Below are 22,925 nucleotides of genomic sequence, written 5' to 3'. Positions count from 1 at the left end.
GTTTTGTGTATAGGTAGCAAAAATTTTGTCAAATGAGTCAATTTGCAAACCTGAGTCCCTAATGATGCTTTTTAAAATCCAGTACTCAAAGGAACGCTCAGAAAACTGTCTGATCATAGGTGTTTAGTATGATCAGGATTCAAGAATTGAACCAACATATTTGAAGATCGGGCTCAAACTTATACTGCTGTATGTTGGTATGAGCTTGGGATAAGGTTAAAAGCAAAAAAAGAAATAAATCATTTTTCAGGCTACAAGTAGTAGTTTACGCACATCTGAAGTTCTAAAATTGTCAATCAAATGAGTAGGAATTAACCATGCATTTCTAAAAATAACTATGTAATTGTGAGAGGAGAAGGTAGCCATTTGGTATGAGACAATTTACAGATTTCAAGACAATAAATAAATAAATAATACTGACAATAAATACTTTTGTGTTCTTCTATTTCAGAAGTAGCTTTTGGCTTACATAAACTCAAAGTGTGTCCCAAATAATGTTAATCTAAAGTCTCCTCATACTTTTCCAGAGAATACAGAAAAAATAAAGTTGTCAAGATCTTTAAAATACAACATTAGCAAGAGAGTTTTGTTGTTAGAACTGTTTAAAGGGGATTAAATTTAACTTCTGCTGTATACTCCAAAGAGTATTTTCAGCCTTTTCATCTGGTGTACTAAGCCTTTAAACCCAAGTCACTTTACGCTGACTGCTGTGTTACATGACTATTAACTCAAATATCTGATTGCAGAATACGTGTATTGCCAAAAGTTAATTTTCTATTTCTTTATTGTCTGTTGAAGAATGGATAGCTGATGTTGATCAAGGAAAAAGTTGTCAGTTGTCTTCAAAAGGATTTATCTTCTTTTTTCTGAAATGTGGCCTAAAGAAAAATATATCTAAAGTGTTGTAGGGTTAGAAAAAGGAAGGAAATCAGTTTTGGCTTGAAAATCTCTTTTAAGCAGAGTAAATTGGCTCTAGAATGGTTACAGGTGAGAAACTGCAGCAAGAAGTAACTTGCATAGTATAGACTAAATTTAAACTGCTTAATCAACATGGATGCCAGGAGCTGTTTTCACAGTGTTTTAAAAGACAAAAAAAAAAAAAAAGAGAACATATTACAGTGCTGGGAATCCTTTGGTTTAATATTTTTTTAATAAAATACTTCTTTAAAATTATAGAATAATATCTGCAGATTTACAGAACAAACACAATTCATCATCACATGATGTTAATAAAACTTACAGTAACTTACATCAGGAGGACAAAGTTAATTGCGACTCAAACCCCAACATACGCACAACAGATCAAAATATTAAGTTGCTGTGACTGATTATTTCAAAATAATGTGGTGTGTTTTATTTTTAATTAACCGTGCTTGACTTGCATTTTCTTTACTGTTGTGTTCTAGCAAAAACAGAGTTGTCACATAGAGGACACATCTATTGATAACAGAGGAGTTTTTTTCTGAGTAAAAAGTAGAATAAATATCACTCGTGCATTTTTTTAAAAGCGAAGAAAGATCCTAGCAGCTCGTTTGCTTTTTTCAAATATCAATGAAGACTAGTGAATGAAAATATATTGGATTTTTTTTTAAAGAGAATTTTAAAGTAAATTTACTAGACGAAGTACCAGCAAATGAACCTTGAAGAACAGTATCCTAGAGATGTATTGTTTTTATTTTACGTGCTACAGTAAACTCCCCACTTGCTTATTCTACACATCTCAGGAAACAAAGCCAGGAAAAAACCTGTTAGAAATACATCTGTGGGAGGATAATAGCCTGTGAGATAGAGAGCAAAATGATCCGTGGAATATTTTAATTTCGGTCTGTGACAGTTGGGATAAGGACATTGAAGGAATTCTGGCTCAAAGATGCCTTTAAACCCAGGGCTGCCACGGGGGCGGTGCAGTACTCTGGGTGTAAGAGAACCTCCCTGAAGGTCTAGCATGACACAGTGGTTATTGTCAGACAATTGCTAGCATTTAAACTAGAGCAGTTTAAGACATTTTCACTTTTCTCAGATAGAAGTTATGACCTTTCAGATGAGATGAATGTTAATATAGTCTATTATAATGCAAACGAAACATTTTAAAGGTATCAGCAGCTCCCTATAGTTAGTTGTTTTGTTTCCATTGCCACAGACTGCAGGACTTAGAATGGTTACTATGTCCCACCCGGGGGGCAGAGGGAAAGACACTAATTCTCAGCAAAGGACAGTTAATTTTTTTAAGCTCTTTTAGCTCAGATGTTTACTTTTCTCTGGTTTTATCCTATGCTACAGTCTCAACTGGCATAGCAATACTGGCAAGTCCCTTATATATTGGCAGGTGGTGGAATTTTTCTGCCGTTGTATTTACACCATTTCCTCAGTTGATATGAGTTTAGCCAACAAAAGCTGTCTTCCGTTGGCACAAGTTCACAAGTATATCACCAAAGGCTATGCTGGCAAAGTGATTAGTAAAGCGGAGGTCTAACTTTTCCCATCTGATTTAGTGTAGGGCATTTTCTGTAGAAGAATAGTATAATATAAACCAGGTATAATTTTGTGAATGTTATTGAAAGATTGACCTGGGTGAAGGATTAGGTAAGACAAACCTATAAAGATGGAGACAAATTTCCTTATCATTGAATTATGTACATCCTACTCTTTCAATTTTTTTTACTTTAGTATTATGGCAGCATTTATTGGGTAAATTGAATGATCTTTTAATTCACGAAGTAGAGATCTCTTTTGAGATTCCAGCTTTGAACCCCACTGCTAAAATGGGACTAAGAAAATAATGTCATATTTTATGTTTTAATCTCTGGCTCCTCTTCAAGTATTTTTTTTCCTTTGTTTTTACTTTTTTTTTTTTTATGTTCATGTCATGTGGGATTTATATCTACAGCCTGTACATTTCTTGGCTGGATAAACAAGTTTAAAATTTTCTTTTTTTTTTTTTCCCCCCTTTTTATCTTTTAACAGGCAAAAAGATAATCAGTCTGAATATTCAATCAGTCACAACTTACAAGAAAATTTCTAATGTTATTGGATATTTAAAAGGAACTGTATTTCCTGGTAAGTAGCCCTTTATCATTTGTATCGATTATTTGTTTCATGATGGCTGGGAGTCATAGCTGGGATCAGGATTCTATTTTGCCAGATCATGCACTAATGCAGAGGAAGGAGAGCACATTTGTTGTAGTCATTTTGTGATTTGATTTATGACAAAATAGAAGATAAGTGTTAAACAGAGAATGAGCTCAAGGGGATACTGTAGTTACAGTAAGCATATTTTTACACAACAAACGGAATTACACATAGGCCATAGAGAGTATTAGTACTTTATACCAAGTAACTGTGGTGGTAGCTTTAATTTTAGGGTGTACTGTATTACATGATTTGAATTACTATGCGAGAGGTATGTACAACTTTAGAAAAGGTTTTGATTTTTTTTTTTCTAATGTTAGCAGAATTTTGAGATAAATAGAAGCCTGTGCTTCAAGTCCAGAACTTCCCTACGTAATTCAAGAGTTTCACTGAACCCAAGGTGTAAGGCAGCATAATCTCTGGCTTAGTTAAGAATGTATCATCAAATGTGATTATAGTATACAAAAATCTGTGACTAAGTTCTTAATCACACTTGCTGCAGCCTTATTTTGTATTACAGTCATGCCTTTAAGCTAGTTTTATACAAGTCTATGAATAATAATTACTGCTCTGTATGTTTAAGAATTAATAAGATTCTAAGTGCAACTGTGACATAAAGCACAAACCCCCTCCCTCCTTTGGTGTGGTATGTAGATAATATGATAATAAGGACATCATAGGAATTAAGATCATTTCAAGCTTATTTTGACTGCAGGTGAATTTGCCGAAAAGTTGAAGGGTTTCTGCAGCATGAATGAACACTGTTGCTGGTTACTTACATAGTGCAAAGTCCAATTCCTAATGTAGAGATGGCATCATCACCAAAACATCATCACATTCACCTTGATTAATACTCTTTTATTAGGGTCAGAAGAAACGTTGCAAATGTATCTACAGTCCCTTAGGAGGTGCGCTAGTCATTTCATATTTTTGCGATGGAATGAAGGAGGTGGAGAAAACTTCAGTATATTCCTGTTAGTGAAATACTGACTCAGTTCTGTGTGTGCTGAATGCTGTGCTTTTCACCAGAACAATATTTTTTAAACAACATAGAAAACAATTAGCACAGTGAATTTAATTTCACTAAAGGATTTAATTTCCTTCAAGCATTTGAAGTTACTAGTCTACTGTTGCTAATGTTTTGCAAATAGCTGTCATGGAATTTGAAAGGTAGAAACTGCCATGTTTAGACATACTGTCTACTGATTTGTGAAACAGAAGCAATATAAATGATAAAAAGCAAGCATCAGTTTCTGTTTAATAAATTCTTTATCTTCTCTATACCTGAATTTTTCATCTTATTATTCCGTTCTTAGTAAGAAGCGACTTCTTAAAAGTATGTCAGAATATGCTTAACTTTAAGAATTTAAGGATATGTATTCAAGTGAAGTTGGTAGCACTACCCAGATGCCAACGGTTTGTTTTGTAAATGTCTTGCTGAAAAAGGGCCATAGCAACTGGCTTCTCATGTATGCACTAGTTATGCACATGATGTGCCACGGATAACATTTTGTACAGAATCAATGTTAAACCTTCATTTATTTCTCTGCTCTTCCTGGTTGATACTATAGCCGTGCCCTCTCAACCGACATGAATACTTGGTGTTTTCATGGCATTGATTCTCTGTTATTTTGATGGGGTTCTCCTAGTTTCAGACACCTGAAATATTCACCTTTATGTTCCCAGAAATGCAGAAAGAAAGCAAAATTTATCGTTAGTGCCTAATGAAAGACTGCAGAGCATCTCCGAGGTTGAAGAGGCCTCCTAATACACGCGCAAACACATCTATGTAATGGTGATCTTGTTTGACATTTGATCTGAGGAATAACAATGAGCATCTGAAATACAACCAAGATATTAAAAGATTTAGAAGCAGAGTACATATGATAGTTGGAATACTTTTAAAACCTGTAAAACATAACACTGATTTTGTAGCTCTATTGGACATGGTTGAAAATGGGATGTATAACAAGAGAAGACAGTATAAAGTCACTCTTTTCTAATGATAAATCCCTGTTGTCTAGCCCATCACTACGCTGAACGCTATCCCATCTTACCACTTTCAAAAGTACCTGATGGATTTTTTTTCTCTCTCTCTCGTCCTTTCTTTCTCTTTTTTTCTTACTGTGCGATCTCTTTCTCTACGTGCTTTGGCAAATGGTTATGAGAAAGGACAGCTGCTGCCTCTGTAAACATGACCATCCTTTCTCCTATGCTTTTCCTATAGTCATTTGCTTCAGGGTGTTGCCTCTATTCAAGAGGGAGAGATGTGCAAAGATGAAGAATTTCAAAGGAGGCACCAGCTGTTATGTTTTACCCTTGTTCATTCAGCTGGCATCTCCTACAGTAAGTTGCTGCTTGTAGCTTTCTTCTCCATCAAAATGTCCTCAATTATTTTATTTAGGGTTTCTTTCCACTCCTCTCCACATACGCTGTTCACAGGCTGAACAGAGATTTTAATACGGGGCAAGCTCGGACCCTGTGTTAGTGGTACTTCCTGTAGCTACCGAGAAGCCTGTAAGGCCATTCGTTTCTGTTCCCAATTCCTAACACTAAGTCAGTTGAAGATCCTATGATTTTTCACCGTCAGTGCAACCTGTAATTAAACATCTCATGGTGCAACGCACAAGTTGCAAAATTATGTGATTTAGATTCCATTTTCTTACATTAAATTATGATGTACACTTAAATTTACATTTTGCATATCTGCTTTTAGAAATTAATTTTCATTTACATACCTATACACCCCCCAAGCAGTTGATTAAATATACTGTTTTACAGGTGCATAACAGATCCCTTGTTTGTAAACCTTTTTTGGTTCCTTATAAAACAACATGGCCATGTATTTTGTTGAACAAAGCTGGTAAAAGTCCAGTTTGAGAGAGAATGGTTTTATAATCAAAGTATGTTGGTGTTCAGTTAAAATTTTTTCTAGGCAGTAGTGACTGCAAAAATTACTGAGGACTAGATATTTAATTTTATAAGCAATAATAAAAATGGGCATTTTACCACCTATGTGTTGCTATGTTCCAGTGCACTGACAACAGCAAAGAATTAATCCCTTGGATAAAGAAACAATACTGTCAGAAAACCAAAACTTTTTGTGCTTTTTGGAACCCAAATGACACTCAGAGATTGTTGCGGAACTGGCATCAGTTAATAACTATTATTCTGTTCTCTATTGGTATCCTGAAATATGGAAAGAACACCTTTAAGAGTCAAGATCTGGACCAGAAAGAGACTTTACTAAATATCAAAACACAACCAGTAAGCAGTCCTTCAAAGAGACTTCAGTTGTGAATTGATCTCACACAGAAGGTCTAATAGTTTAATAAGTCGTTCAGCATAACTCTGCTTAGACTTCTTGACACGTGTCAGTCCCACTAGTTGTTTGTGTAGTTTCATACCACTTCAAGCTTTTGGAATAGAATAAGATTCTTTGCGCTTGTGAGTTATTATTTAGATTATATATTATGCCTTAAGAGATGAAGATTTCATTTAATTTTTCTGGAAAAAAAAAAAAAGAGTTTTTTTTCTGGATAATCACAGGCATGTTCTTTATTTCAGGTTGAAACTTCTTGCTTTTCATTTTAAAAAATACTTTCTTCCACTATCATCAAAGTTGCTAGGTCCGACTTACCGTTTCTGTATCATTCATTATCTCTATTCCTCTGTCATGTCTCCTCTCTAAACCTGCAATCCAGGTCTTTTCAATGTCTACTTACATGGAAGTCTAAGTCCTGATATATAACCGTTCTGGTTACCAGCTTCTCAACTGCTGTTTCTGCAATGTCTTTTTTGAGATAGGGTGGTGAGCACTGAACACAGTCTTCCAGGTGAGGGAGTACTAATACTTTGTGTATTTTCTCTGTTTCTCATTGTACTACCACACCTTTTGTTTTCTTTTTTGGACACTAATATGTATTGAAGATACATGAAGTTTCCTGGTTATTCATTTATGTTTTTTCATAACACTCTAATGTGAGCATTGAACTTTATTAGATTATCTATATGACAAAGTTCTGACTGTAAAAATGGTGTTTATTAGATTTATAAGAAGGGAGAGTAATAAACAAACAATGAAGGCAAGGGCACAGGGATTAAATTAGGAAAGTATATGCACATATTTGTTTAGTTTGTTTCTAAGTATTATTCACAGTTTTGTGTATTTATATTGTATGATTGTCGTGCACATGATCGTTTAAATTTTTGTTGACAGCATTGTGTTGTATTAATGACATTACAGACTACTGATACAGTTCATCTTTTAGGTTTTTAAAAATTCTTTTAATGCTAGTATCCAGAAGAAATAAGATTCTCGTGTCTGTCTTTTTTTTTTTTTTTTCACGTTTCAGACAGATACATCATCATTGGTAGTCATCACAACAGTTTGAATACTTATGGTGGACAAGAATGGGCCAGTAGCACTGCCATCATCACAGCATTTATACAAGCCTTGATGTTGAAGGTTAAGAGAGGGTGGAGGCCTGATCGGACCATTGTTTTCTGCTCATGGGGAGGAACATCGTTTGGGAACATTGGTTCATATGAATGGGCAGAGGTAAAATAATTTTAGAAGGGCTCGTTGCAATAATGATTACTTTTGTTGAACGCGTGAAGGCAGTATGACATTACCACATAGAAATTATGTTTCATCAACTGGTTTGTGACATCTGTCTGTGTACATTCATGTACTCCATAGCAAATGCAGTGAAAACATCTACAGAGGCAGTTCCTGTGGAACAGAGCATGTGTGATAATAAGATGGCAAGGTGTTCCCATGGCTGCATGTAGAGCACCTTTGTGATGTGATTCCCCTCCCTAATTCAGCAGAGGACTGCAAAAAAGAGGGCATCACCATGGTTCAGGGGAGGGGGGAAATGTCAAAAAAGACTTAGGCCCAGGAGTAGCTTAGAGAGCTTTTTCTCCTTCTTGGGGGTTCAACAGTTACGAATTTTTAATTGAGAGGCTTAGCGTGAGGAGAACTGAATCAAGACCACACTGAATAAAGAGAACTGTACCACAGTTTACCTTAATTACATGAACATTTCAGTGTCTCCATGGCTAGTGCCGATTCACATTTCACATATTTGTGCTAAGGAGTTAGATACAATCTGACAAAGACAATTCCTTGGGCTCTTACTTTCAACAGAATAGAAATCAGCTTATTGAAAGAAAACACCTCATCAGAGCATTGTTGATCCTATATGATTACAGTAGACTTCAGTTGATAAATTAAAGGAATAGATAGCAGAGAGGTTCATGGCTGCTGAATTAAAACAGTAGATAAAATGAAGAGTTAATTGTTTTTATCATGCATGAAGAACGGCTAGCTCTCATTGAAGTTTCATACTTCCAACATGATTATTCTTCAAAAAACAAGATGGGGTGAAAAAATCAAGTTGAAAAGATCCAGTCTGGAAGCAAAATTTGTTTAGTTCCACTTCAAGTCAGCTTTACATCAGATGTAATTGCGTTACACCCCTTCTGTTCAATATAAAGAGCCACTTCATGCAAAGAGTAACTCATTACTGAGAAGGCAAAGGGGATCTTTTTTAAAAAGAGATAATAATTGAAACAGTTCGTACATACTAGTTATGTAGTCTAAAACATAATAAAATGAAAACATTGGGAAAGTTACGCAATTCAAACCTGAGTTTGGTCTCTAAAAATTTAAGTACATTTAACTGTTGATAATGATTGCTTTTAAAATTTGTCTTCTGTCAGGCATAAGTTTAAACAGCCTTCACGTTGTTTCACCGCATGTAATGTTTTCATCTTTGGCCTTACAAGTGCAATAATTTTTAATTCCTTCTAGGCCTGTTTGCATTTTGGTGAGATGATGTGTGAAATGGAATTATAACTTCTGCTATATAGAGAAATAACACTAAGATATCCTTTGAAGTTCATAACAGCATATTGTAAGAAGTAGTAGTTAAGTAATACTTAGGGAATCACAGAGGAAAAAAATGTAGGGTGCAGTTTTTCCCTTGAAGGAACTGAAAGAACAAAATAAGTCTTAATTATAACGATGCATAGTAATAACTATTGCTCTGCTTGTGTTGTAGGATCTCAAGAGAGTTCTTCAAAGAAATGTTGTGGCTTACGTTAGCCTCCATAATCCAGTCAGAGGCAATTCAACTTTACACCCTGTTGCATCCCCTTCTCTTCAGCAACTGGCAGCAGAGGTTAGAAATAAAATACTTTCTTTCACATGTGGTTTACGAGGTTACATGGTTAACCCCCTTGATGCCGGTTGGTTTTTGGATATCTATGGGTGGAAGTTGTTTTGTTTAAGTATTTTAACCTCACAAATACACATTAATTGTTTTTACTAAGTAAGCAGGTTAAATTTTATTATGGAAATTACAATTTGCATTAAGAGGTTGGAAAGGATAACTTATTTCAACAGCTCATTATACCAAGTCTTACCATACTTGCGTGCTCTACATCTTTTTCACCTTTTGGCAGCTTTAAAGTAACGTATTTTTTATTCTTTAGCACAAAGCACATTTTTCTTTTCCTAACCTGTTTTTTCCAGACTGTTTCTCATTTTGCATTTAAAACTGTATTTTTACCAGATGTAACATGGCAGATGGGGAGAGTATTACTCTAACTGTAATACTGTATAGAGTAAGTATGTCAGGGTCACTGCTCAGCTACACCTTTGTAACTAGTCTACAGTCAGAACATTCTATAGTTATGCTGATGTAAGTGCACGTAGGCTTTAAACTAATGACCTTATTGCCATTTCTGAGGTTGCTGAATTTATAAATATTTAAAATTAATTGAAAATAATAGAAGGTACGTACTAAATGATAAAACCAGTTTCAAATGGCATGCGTAAAATGGAGCTCAATTTGAGTTTCATAAAGTATGCTTTTTAGATGTTTTAGATGCTAATACTCATTAGGTTATTCTAATGTTTCACTGACTTGCCTCTGAAGCATTTGGTACTCAACGCTGCTCAAAGTAACATCTTGAATTAAATGGAGTTTAAGACTGATCTGGCCTGGCAATTGTTGTGCCAACTAAGTTAGTAAAAGATATCAGTCAAATTACTCCTTACCAATGTTTTAACCACTTCTGTCCAGTGATTAGGTGGTAACTTCCTCATGCGAAGGATCTGGTTTATTCTATGTAAGTATTGTGGAAAATGCAATGGAAAATCATTTCTTTTCAGGGGAAAAAGAGGCTATAATTTGTGGAAAATTATTTATAATGTTATATATATGAGTCTACAGGTGTTATGTATATGTCAATTGGAATTTTTTTGTAAGTATTATCTATGGTATTTGCAAAAAATACTATTCTGATAGGTTGTTAGCCTTTTGGTAACCTATTGATGTTTGCAGTCTGATCTCCATGAAAACAGGTGTTTGCCATTTAAAGGAATAAATTTATTACATTGAGTCCTTGAGATGTTTGGGTTTTTTCTCATTTTGTTTCTTTGACTTCACAATATGTTCCGTAGCAGGGATCTGAGAAGTGTAAACTGTCTGGAACTGAAGAGCAGACACTTTCTTTATCTTATTTATCACTTTATTGAGATTTGATTCTTTTATTCTAATAAACACCACAGTAATAAGAGTATTACAGTGATGCCCTCTGTTTTGGAGAAAAAGCAAAGGAAATCTCTTTTTTACTTTCATCTGATTTCTGTGGTGCGGTTGGGTGTGATGTTGTAATATTTTGTCATTTTTTGTTGTAATAGCAATTGTATTCTATCCAGTGGTACGGACACAGCCTCTCTTAGCAGTCCTTCCTTGTACCAGTTAGGTAATCAGTGAGTAAAACATGACTAGAACTTCTTTTTTTTTTTTCTTCCACTAAGCACGCTCCATCTCGCCTCTGATTCTTTAATAGCTAAGGCTTTAATATTGACATTGTATCCATTCTGCATGTTTACCCTGAAGCCCCATTTAAAAAGAAAAGGACAAAATGCACATGAGGTAATCTGTATACTTTCATTTTTTGTAGCATAATATTATTTGTAATTAATGCAACTGTCATACCGATGGTGACATTAAAAAGATTTGTAAGAATTATTGCTTTCACATGCTGGCTAGATTTCTGAATTCATGTCAGGTATATTGACAGTGATGAACAGCCCAGCACAGATCATCATTCATTCCCACGGGTACTCACAATTTGCCATGTGTCTAGAAGATTTTCTCTGGAAGACTGATCAACTCATAAAGAATATTGGTATTACTTCCAGCACTTGCCAAGAAGACAATGTAATTATAGATTACCTCAAAATTATGATAGTGCAAATGGAGAAGAAATTGTGAGTTTATTCATTCACATGAGATTCTTGTTACCGGTGCAGGTGGTAAAGAAGTCCTTAAAGAGTCCAGTGAGAGAAAAGATCATTTTAATTTGGAAGAATAATTCTCTGGACATAGGTTTGTTAGAACAGAAAAGAAGGTGAAACAGTAATTTAGAATTAATAATATCAATCCAATTTAAAATGAGAAGAGAAAGTAACCGGTCTTGTTTAGTTAGATAGAAACTTTTCATAATTTATGGATACATCGAAGATACTGCACTGTACCTTTGGATTCAATGGTAAAACTCATATTAGCATTTTTAAACTTCCCAACAAAAGAGACCAGCTTGCATTCTTTTTTCCTATTCCTAAACAGTGGTGCAACACTGTTTTGAGGAGGGGGAGACTAAGATATGCTCACCATTTCCACTAAGGACAGAGTTAGGTTTTGTTCAATGCTCACTGTTGTGCTAAAATTGTGGGCACTGCAGCTCAGTAAAACAGAGGAATAATGTTTTCCTAGGGGCAATTAATACTTGTGACAAATGCCTACACAGGTTAAGTGTTAGGATTCTAGGGAAAACAATGAAAAATTGTAGATTGTCCTGCAAAAGAAAACTCAAGTAAAAATCACACTAAATGTGGAGCACTCAATGAATGCTACTAGGACCATAGCTTAAACAGGACTATGGAGAAATGGCAAACTAAGATAGGCAAACGCATACAATAGTGTTTGCTTTTTGTGCTGTAAATATGTGGCTTTTCTAAAATCAGATTTTGGACACGTTCTAATGACTGCATCTTTCAAAACCCTTTTTTTTTTTTTCCCTAATCTCTGGAAACTGTATCAAAAGTAGGGAAGAAGTTTTAGCTGAAAATCTAGCTTGTGTGAACATTGTAGATTTAACAACAAAAATAAAAATCACAAACCTGATGCGTTGTCTACTATGTAAGATCTGGTGGTCAGTTAGAGAATAGGATAAGCACTTGGCTGATTAACAGAGACCGTGACTTCTTTAAGATGTTTTATGTAAAGGGATTACATCTTTATTTTAGTTGCAGGTTTCAAAAGGGAGCTACATAAGCAGTCTGCAAATAATAATTTTATGTGCCTATCAGTGGGATTCAGTGGGATTCTGGTTGAAACACCAAATTACATGAAGAAGCTAATTTAAATATTTGGATTAATCAAGCTAAGAGGAATTCAAACAATTCTGAGACCTTGACGTATTTAATTCAAATCTTTTTTATATAACTATGCTAATTAGTGTCCACATTAACAAGAGGGAAACACAGCCAAGTTATATTTTTGCCTACTATTATTTTGTAAGGAAAATGATTGTTAATTCGCTTGCTCAGTTAGTGAATCACCATATGTTGGCAGAGCATCATTGGTAAATTGGGTTTGTTTGATGCTGGCATTCGTTCTCTGTAAATAAGGCCATTAATGAATTTTTCTATAATTAACATTTCATAAGTAAAAAAGTTATTATGAAACATAAATTAATTGCTGTTTTCTTTTAACTGATTGTATGACCACCACTGATCTGACTCCATGTCTACTGTTATGGCTGAACCCGAGAAAACTTGCTGTTTCTTTATCCTAAGGAAAAGAGCCATTTAAAGCTGTCAAAGAATGAGTTGAGCACTTTCTGTATCAGAAATTAAAAATGACTAAATCAATTATTGTTGCCTACTATTTATCAGTATTTGTTTCTATTAATGGAGTAAATGGTGTAAAACATCTTTACATTTAAAGGCAGGGTTATTGACAGAAAACTATTTTTTCTTTTTGAAGTAGAACCGAAGATTAACTTCTGTATAGATGCCTATTATTTATTGATTTAAAAAAAAATCTTACATTAATGTCAACATTAATTCTTTTCTTCCAACTTCTATGTGTTTTCTCATTTATTTTATTTTACCTTCAGCATTTAATAATGGATCTCCAAGTTTCATATGTCAGTAAGTTGTAAAAAAGAAAAAAAAAATTAAAACGTTATTTGAATTGCTTGTTGTATGCCATATAACAGAAGATTACAGCTTCCACGTGAATTTTGAATCTTTACCTATTACTGCTTTTAGTGTTATAATTGATTGCTAGTGTTACTTTTTATACTTGGGTTAAAAATGAAAAAAATCTCTTGAGAATCAGAAGTTTATACTGTGAACTGTCTCAGGAATTCATAACTACATTAAAATATGATGTTAATATAGATGTTAATATAGACAATGCTTTGTTGCCAGCTCTATTAAATTCATTAAGATGCTGCTTCTCCAGTGTGAAAAGCAATGTTTCATTTAATGGTAGATTTGATTTTGGAGTTACATCAGGTACTCTGCATCTGCTAACAATGCTTTTATTTTAATAAAATGTTGCTTTGTCCACTGTTGCATATTTTTTCACTCTCCCTCCCAATGAAACAATTTTAATAGGTAAATGCCAATTCAGACAGTGGGTAATCATTTAAACCTACTCATACATTTTGATGTTGTAAAAATACTATTGCTGTTAACCATGGGCAAAACCAGTTTGTTAGCAAGGAAGAATGCAAGTGAACTAGTTTTTATGCTGTGATCTTATTGGACATGTGCCAAAAGACCTTTGTTTCTAATGAATCAAGCTTTCTGCTTCCCTGTCTTTCCCTGTCTTTATGAAACTAAGGTATTAAGTTCCTCTGCTAAAAGCATAAATAATGTATAATTTCAACAGGGTTTTTTTCGTTTGTTTTGAAATGTAAATGTCAACTTTGATAGCCATTGTAGATGAAATAGAAGAAATCAGGATATTTATTATCTTTAAATGTAGTGCTGGAGTATACGAGATTCCAGTAATTCATTACCTGCTATAGAATGGATTTTGCTTCTAGGCTTCTATTGTTCAATCTGATTAAAACTGTCTAATGTAATAAGCTGTACTATGTAATGCAATTGTTGTTTCCTTCCAAAGACTTTATCCAGACTACGCTATTAGAAAAGTTGACTTCAGTTCTGTCAAAATACTCCTTTGCTTAATTTCATCTTGTTGCTCCTAGTTATTTCCCTTCAGAACTGACTTCTTTGTGATGATAGAAAGACATTTCATAGTGATAGAAAACCTTTCATGTAGAGAGTTTAAAAGTAAACTTCTAGTTCTTATGAAAGATGATAGATTGACAGCTCTGGATATTTTAAATTTTCTACATAACCACAAATCATTGAAAAGTTTCTCTCACTGTTTTTTTTTTCCAGTCATTATTAACTATGTTGGTGAATGAAATTGACTGAATAGCTATAAGCTATATAACACAAACAGCACATGGAAAAGAAATGCACATACAAAAATGAAATGTATGGTAAAATAATCAGAAAAAAAGCAAGCATCTTTAAATCAGAATCTACAAGACATTAGTTTAAAATGAAGGGAGAAGTAAGAATATGTAATGTCATTTGGCTCATAACGATTTCAGCCAATTGTTCCTTACTTTTGCATGTGACAGAAAAATAATCCAAATTTTGTGCAGCACAACAGACTTTCTAGTGTGCAGATCAATGTGGAAAAAATGCATCTGAGTAATGAAAAGCAGACCGTTTATTTGTCATATAATAGAAAAGGTGAAATATTTTAAGTAACGTAATAGATATTCAACGTGGCCCAAAAGTATTACATACTTGGTTTTTTGGTAGTAAGATGTGGCCTTTCTAACTGTGCTAACCTCACATCTGAGAATGAGAAGCTTTAAAGTGCTCTTTGACACAGCATTACTCACTCTATCTCGGTATGTCTTCTAGGTGTGATTATTCTGTAGACAAGCATGAAGATGTTTATTTTATGAAGTGCTGTGACTTTAAATGAATTACCAGTATATTCTATCATAAAATTGTATGCTATTTCATATGGTCCTTACCAGGTCACATATTGAGAAGTTAGAGGAGTGGGAAAGAACAGTAGATTTGTAGAAACGTGGAAAGGTTGGGGTTTGGTTTTGGTTTTTTTTTTTTGTCAAGCTATTTCTCAAGTTTGTGATGGCTAAACTATGCATGCAAAATAAAAAGGGAATGCTATATTCAGAATTGTGGAAGAAGTGGGGGAAAAGCATTCCATATCCATTTAAAGCTTTCATTAGTTTGAATAATCACAAGCATCAGCTTGAACTATTCTAGAGGTTCCCTGTTCGTTCATTTGTCATGCCCTATGCATCTATTAACTTCACCAGCAGAATATTCTGGTGGTGGTGTCTTGTCTGGTGTGAAAAACTGCTAAACAGAATGCTACTAGAATGGAGGTTATCAGAACACTTCACACGTTGGAAATTTGAATTACCAGGAAATTTCAAAAGTAATTTCAAGCCAATCAAATATATGTGAAAAATCTCTCTATTTTCCAAATTATTCATGAGGTTTTAATCAGTAATGTAGTTGAGATGCATTTTTGTTTAATGAGTCAAAGAAGCACAATTCCAATAGCATTACTACTCCTGTATTTAAGTGCACACAGAATGTGACTTCATTGAATATAACAGAGAAAAAATTTACAGCTGATAATCTGTGATGTCAGGAAAAGAAAAAATGCAGGAAATAGTTTTCTTGAAGATTCTGCAAAAATCTTTCTTTTGGCAGGTAAAAGGTCATACAGTTCAAACCTTTGTTTCTTGACAGAGCCTTGAAGGTGATTTCAAGCCCTGTTTTGTAGCCGTCTATTTTAAGACTTTAATGCTTAGGCTGTCCTCCAAGAAGAACCTTCTAACATTTAGGAGAGCTGCTGACTTCTCAACTTTGTATTATGTCTCTCTTCTTGATTAGATATGTTATTCTATAATTGCTTGAAGAAGGCTGAATATTCTACCTTCAATAGGAAATTTGGCATTACAAGAAGGGAATTTTCTCAAAACAAACACTACCCAAAAAAATCAAGTTGGAAACCAGCTTCCTCTCAGTTTTAACATGTTCATTTTTTTCTCTAACATGAGAAAGCTCACATTTTATTTTAGTTGTAAAGATTTAAAAAAAGCTGCATATCAATTTCTAATTTATTACTATTGATTTTTTTTCATAGGCTTTTGACCACTTCTAGAGGATTGTTGCATTCTGTGTGTGAATGGAAAAGAAAAACAATATTTATTGTTAATATTAATAAACAACTCATGGGTTTGTGTGAACAGAGATTTAGATGGTCTTCCTGATGTTTCATATGTTATCAGTGTCTGTGACGGTCAAGGAAGGGATTTTGCTACATTCTGGCTAACTAGAATTTTCAAGATCACCTACTAATTTTGGTTAATACAATCTGGAGTCCAAATATGTCTAAATATTTGTGGAAAAGTTGTCTTTAGTTTATCCACATTTTCTACCATTGATAATTATTGAATAAATATCTGTTCTGAAATCTCAGTAATACTCAAATATCTGTTAAAGTTTCTGTCATGAAATGGACAAGTATCAAGTATACTTTTATAAATCCTGTAAGTTCAGCAAATTTTTATTTCATAGTTTTGTCAAAAAATTAAGGAGGTTGAAATTCAGTAGTAATTTGGGCTACTTGGCAATGTAAAAAAATTAATACAAAAATACTTAAAGTTGTTTTATACTTTCAAGTTGGCACTAGGAGGAGAGGAAAATTTCTTTAAGGTCATTTTAACTCTGAAATGATAAAGCTGTAGTATACCAAGTAATAACTTCTGAACAAAATAGAATATAATATTATATAGAAAAGGCTGACACAGTAGCTAGTAGCATGTTTTTAAACTCCATAGTAGTATGTTTTTAAATTTCTGTCTTTCATTCGAATTACAAAACATCTTATTTGATCTTAAATTCATTCTAAAAAAAAAAAAGCTTGTCTTATATGGAGTATTTTATTGTTTGCATTTTGTTTGCTGTATTTTGTCTGCTTATCAAACTTTGTGTAATGATTAGATTTTTTATTTAAAACAAGTAGGGGTAGTTATTTGCAGTTGTCACTCAAAATATTTAATTAACTCCAAACACCACAAAAGTATCATAAATCTTATTTACAAAGTATCTTCAAGCAAGTTGCCTGCACAGCTAAAATGGAACTGAATGTTCAGAATCGAGGGTGCTTTGGAACCAATTATATTGCAATAGATACTTCTTTGGGGCTCTGGGGAATTGGGGGAAAAAATTGCATAAAGTCTTTTTCTCCCTGTAAATTAATGGATTATTGTTGTAAATGAAACATCAAGTAGTTTGTTTGGTTTGGAAGGGTCTTTTTCTATAAAGGAAAAGAGAATTTTATTTTACAGATTCCAAACGTAAGGTGTGATTAGGTAAAATGTACATACAAAGGAATATGTAAAGTACCTTTGATGATACAAAACCAAAACTGGTAAGGACTTGAAGCAATCACTTGATCCAACTCCTCATCCTACTGCAAAAATAAGTCTCTCTGATGTGTTTCAGCTTCCAGTCTACAAGATTCTACAACTTTCTCAGATCATCTGTGCCTGTCTTCTATCACTGTACTATTTGGACATTTTGTTTCATCTGTTGAAGTCATCACAGTTAAAGATTTAATCTTTCTTTTCCCTTTCTTCCACTGGTGATAGTTATTTGTTTTTTTGCAACAACCTTTTTACATATTGAACAAAAGTTACCATTATACACAAAAGAAAATTATATACTTACTGAATATCGGCTTCAGAGAATTGATACATCTTCCTCAAAGTTAGTATGAAATTCGGTGTTTCGAACTAATGAGTAAGTCTCAGACGAGCAAGTGAAGTCTCTGTTAAATCCTGGTTTTGCCAAAGATTACCACTTGAGGCGTGTTGCTCTTCCACTAATATTTTACAATGAGCTAAAATGGCAGAAAAATATATGTAGAGTCAAAGTGACTCTACAGAGAGTCTAATCAGAAAAAAAAATGTATTTCACTTTTGTTTGTTGAGTGCTTCTATTGCTGTTACAAACAGTAGTCTGCTTGGTTATCCAATGATTTAATGCCTCTTTAGAGCAAAGGGTTTTTGGAATATATCTTTGTAAACCAAAGTACCTGACTAGCATGTGAGCCTGGAACCAAAGGCATTTTAATGAACTGAGTTTAATTAATCTGAGAACAGCATGTCTCATCAAAATGCCTTCTGTCTTCATCTGAATTTCTCTTGTAAAGTTTTTTTACTTCTCAGCCATGTGTAAATCTCAGTTTTACTTTTGATTATCCTTAGATCTTTTTTAAAATATTATTCCCTAGATATTAGTTTCACAGTTCAGGAGCATCTCTCACTTACTCTGCAAGATGGCTTGTGTTTGCATTTGTGGGGTTTTTTTTCAATCTCATTGTTTTGAGAAAAGTTTGAGGATGAAATTCTAGTTTCACTAGTATTTCTATAAAATGCTGTAACCCTAGTGATTTAAGTATATTTTTCCTGATTTATACTATTAGAAGACAGAAAAGAATTGGGTCTTGACTTCTGATTTGTTTCCCTGTAAGAATGACAGAGTTTTCCACTTCAGTGCTAAAAACTACAGCTTGTATTCTCCATTAAAAGATCATTGTGCTTGTGTTGACAGAGCTATTGAAGGCATCTGATCCTGCTCATCAAAAACGGATTGTCTTTGGTATCAGCTAATCAGAGATAGACAGGTGACACTAGTTATCTTGAGAGTGATGACAGAAACCCACTGGTTTCAAGAGTAGAAAGACTAAAATGAGTATCACCTACACTCCAGTAGAATTAATTGCAATACTGATCATCTTTCTTTTTACTCTCTTTATGGGATACTTAAATGCTTGGTTTTAGCATCACATTTTTCTCCTGATTTAGTCTTTGCTCCTACACTGTGTTTTACTGTCTGGGACCACATACACACTTCCCTTTTTTTTTTTTTTTTTTACTGTTCCTGGAAGTGTCAGGTGGGAGAAGTATCCATATGAACACCCAATTTCTTTTTCTATTTTTTATTACAAGTCTCAAAATCTGTTTCTTAGAAAATGAAATGGGTATAGTAGCATTATTATTATCCAAAAAGGTCAGGTTACATGAATGCAAGGGCAGTACTTGTCCATATAACTTGTCTACACAATGTGTGGGAATGCGGGGCAGACTGTTTCACTCCTTCATTGCTGTTGCTGTGGAATGAAAGATGTTTGTCCTGAAGACAAAAGAAGATATAAGGCTGTCTTAAGGCACAGGGGAAGAAGGCAAATGCTTGAGCAGATGATGTTAGGATCGCACTTTGCCAGTGCTTCCCTTGGTGCATGCGGGAGGTTAATTATTCTCCTCTAATACAAGGATTACTTGGTTTAATCAGAGGTATGGCCTGAAGAACTCATCCTCACTTTGTATTTTAAATTTCTTATTTACTCCGTGAATTGAATTTTGCAGCCCTGAGGATGAAGATAGAATCATTAAGACAGCAAAATTCACCTTTGCGTACTGTGCTGAGAAGTCTTGCTTCTGTTCTGGTAGCATCTGCTCATTCTAGGGTTCCCAAAGTAGCCTGCTGACATCTGAGCTTGATGCTTTAGTATTTAATCCCGCTTTTAAAAGAAAATGGTAACTAAATACTCGTAAGTTCTGTGATTGTTTCTTCTTTCTGACATCCTGTACTTCCCCATCAAAGCGAGCACATGTTCTTCCATGCAGATTTCATGTTAGACGCTTGTGCAGCACTGCTTATAGTAAGTAATGCTGTAGCTCAAGGCAAAATATTCTTATAACATAATTTACAGTTTACCCATGACCTTGTAAAAGAGAGCTGTAACACTGTGTGAAAGAAGGAGAGCTCATGCATGACCCTGAATTGGGACAATGTGTGTATGCTCCACAAAGAACGCACTTTGCCTTGGGCTTTAGTGTAAATATTTTGGTCCTTATTCTGATTTCCTGTAAAGTAATGTACACTGAGAGGAATTATATGAGGACTAGTGCAGCCAAACTAACGTAAAAGTGAGATAAAACGTGAGAGATTTCTGTCACTACAGAAGTCTGGGTTTCCAGCAGAGCTGGCTTTTTTCCCTGCCAAATACTGTCTGACATGGAGCCTTTTTTTAAAAGTTTTTTTTTTTTACTTCAATAAGAACTGCATAGTCCTTGGTAATTAACTGCTGAGGTAAGTGAACTGAATCCCATTGTTATTGCATAAAATTATTCTAATTTTGCTGAAGGACTACCAAGCAAAATACAGAAATACTTAAGTAGTCTCTGAATGTGAGAGAACATGAACATAGATCCTAGGATTCTTCTGTAAATCCTGAAAACCTTCTGTGGTAGAGTAACTCATCACATCCATGTATTTTTCATGTTGTCCTGGAAGAACTGCACTACCTCTGTCTTGGTGGCAACCATTGGCAAGTGATTTCTTGCAGGGACAGGGACGTGTGTTCCTTGCTGAAAAGAGTAGTGATATGCCCCTCACTTCTCCGTGAGACCTGCTGCCTCAGATATCCCTCTTTGAGTGGAGGATCTACCTGTATCAACTATAGCAGCACGATTACTTGCGTTGACCCTTAAAATATTTGCCTGTAGCAACATTTCTAACTGTATGAGCTCAGGTCTTTATGAATTTTTCCTTACGTATATGTTGTTCCTTCCCCATCTGTTTCCTATGGAGCACAAGCCCAACAAGGATCTTTTAGAATTTCATTAAATCCTTGTCAGCATTTTCATCGGTATTGTCATTCCAAGTCTGAGACTAGAGCTTGTTAATTAGCCAGAGCATCCTCTGGATCGTTGCTTTTGCATCATGCATTAACATTTTAAGACTATCTTGGGTCTCCTCCATCAGAGTATTTAATTTTAAAACAAACGGATAGCTTGCATAATTTAGTATTGATGATGATATAGTAGTTTCAAATTAGTACGAATTCTGAGTCTGATTATACAGCACTTCAAACATGAAGGAGCTTTTCAAAGATACAGGTAAAGAAAAGTGTTAAACTTAGTTGGATTTCAGTTGAAGATACTTTCCTGGTTGGCCTTTGAACCTTTGAAAATTATATCCCAGGAGACAAGATAGACTAACAGTAGGGGAAAACAAAAATGATCTTCTTTTTGCTAAAGGTAAAGTGAGATATGGGGAGATGAATAGGACTTGAAAAAGTCAGAAAGGAGGAAATGGGGGGAACTTAGTCCAGATCTCATGGCAAACGACTAAAGGGATATGAATTCTCAGACTTCTGTTCTGCATTTGGGTACTCTTAAAACATTTGGCATTAAGTTCACTTCTTAATCTTAAAAGTGCTTAAGAAGTAGCAGTTGGGATCAGTTTAAATTGCATAGCCTAAGTGGTTAATACAGAATTGAGGTATAATGTTAAAATGCTGGAATATGTTTTATCCTCTAAGTGACTAATTAATATTGAATGAAATTTCTTGAATGTAGTCTTTTATGTTTATGTATTACTGCTGACTCTTATTTTCTCATTTGTTGTTTGAAATGGTTTGCAAAATCTTTTCTGCATCAGATCTGTTATTGATCTGTAGGTGATCTGAAAGCAGTACACACATATCCAACTTTCCATTAAGCTGGTTGATGTGGAATTAAACTTGTTTTTTGATCCTTTATTAGGTGAGCTTTCTTATGCTTTAGGATCACGTTTGCTTCATTTTTACAGATTATTTCCTTCTTTAGTAGCGGTCTCCAAATTTGCTTGCTTGTTATGAAAAGTAGTGAGATATCCCTAGAACCTTGCATTTTCTTAGCAAAATTTAAATTTGTTTTTAGTCCTCCAGTACTTGACGTTGCATAGAAATTACAGTATCCCTGTTCAGTACTATACATAGGTTTCCAAAATATCTCAGATAATAATCTTAATTTTTCAGGGTGCAAAGGTACACGTCATTTGGGTGTATCATGAGTTTTGGGTTGCCAAAAACCACAGGTTGGCTCCTGTGTGTTTTGGTAAAATCTTTTCAAAGTTACTTGGACTAGATCAGTTTCAGATGTCTGGCTAAAAACACATTTTATTCAATTACTTGAAGTTGTTTTCTCAAGCCTTAAAATTTCATAGCTCTTGAAACCAAGGTCAAGTGAACTTATATGGAAACCAGAGAGAAAAAGTCTTTTGACTGTAGTGGCACTACTGTTTTCCCTGCTCTAGCTTTTTTTCTTCTGCTTTCCTGATTGTTATGCTTGTCCTGTCCAGTACAGAGGCAATACCAAGGATACTTATGGTATAAGTAGATAAAAGTTGGAAGAATCCAATCAGTGGTCCATTTGTCCCAAAGTTTTTTGCACCACTGCTGTAGAAAAGAAAATCATCTAACATCTTTTGGATCATTTAATTTATCTCCTAGTGGAGCCTGGAGACCAGTATTTGTGGTGCTGTCTGACACACTTTAATAAATCTGCTTCATGATGATCTTTCTAAAAAATGCAGTTGATACAGATACTTGATCTCTTAAGTGCAAGTACTGTTGTTATTCTATTTGCTCAATTCCCACTGAAATCCAGAAGAGGGGTTTTTTTTGTGAAAAATAGGATAGTAGTTTATTGACCTTCGTGCTCTGTATGGACTAATAGGAGTGACTTTCAATTTCAAAGAATGAAAAATATTTTTTGTGTGTGACTAGGAAGGGAGTGAT

At 34.4% G+C, this 22,925-nt stretch overlaps 1 protein-coding gene across 1 annotated transcript in view; it reads left to right on the top strand.

Moving 5' to 3' along the window:
• NAALADL2 (N-acetylated alpha-linked acidic dipeptidase-like 2) overlaps positions 1 to 22,925 on the top strand; it is a 272,257-nt gene that overhangs the window by 154,756 nt on the left and 94,576 nt on the right. The window contains exons 6-8 of the mRNA XM_009895320.1: positions 2,965 to 3,057; positions 7,485 to 7,690; positions 9,198 to 9,317. Of these exons, the coding sequence (XP_009893622.1) occupies positions 2,965 to 3,057; positions 7,485 to 7,690; positions 9,198 to 9,317 (419 nt within the window). The remainder of the gene's footprint in view (positions 1 to 2,964; positions 3,058 to 7,484; positions 7,691 to 9,197; positions 9,318 to 22,925) is intronic.

The sequence above is a fragment of the Charadrius vociferus genome, unplaced genomic scaffold, assembly GCF_000708025.1.
Source record: "Charadrius vociferus isolate BGI_N301 unplaced genomic scaffold, ASM70802v2 scaffold311, whole genome shotgun sequence".
NCBI lineage: Eukaryota > Metazoa > Chordata > Aves > Charadriiformes > Charadriidae > Charadrius > Charadrius vociferus.
Note: the sequence above shows the minus strand (reverse complement) of the source record. Positions and strands in the feature narration are given on the sequence as shown.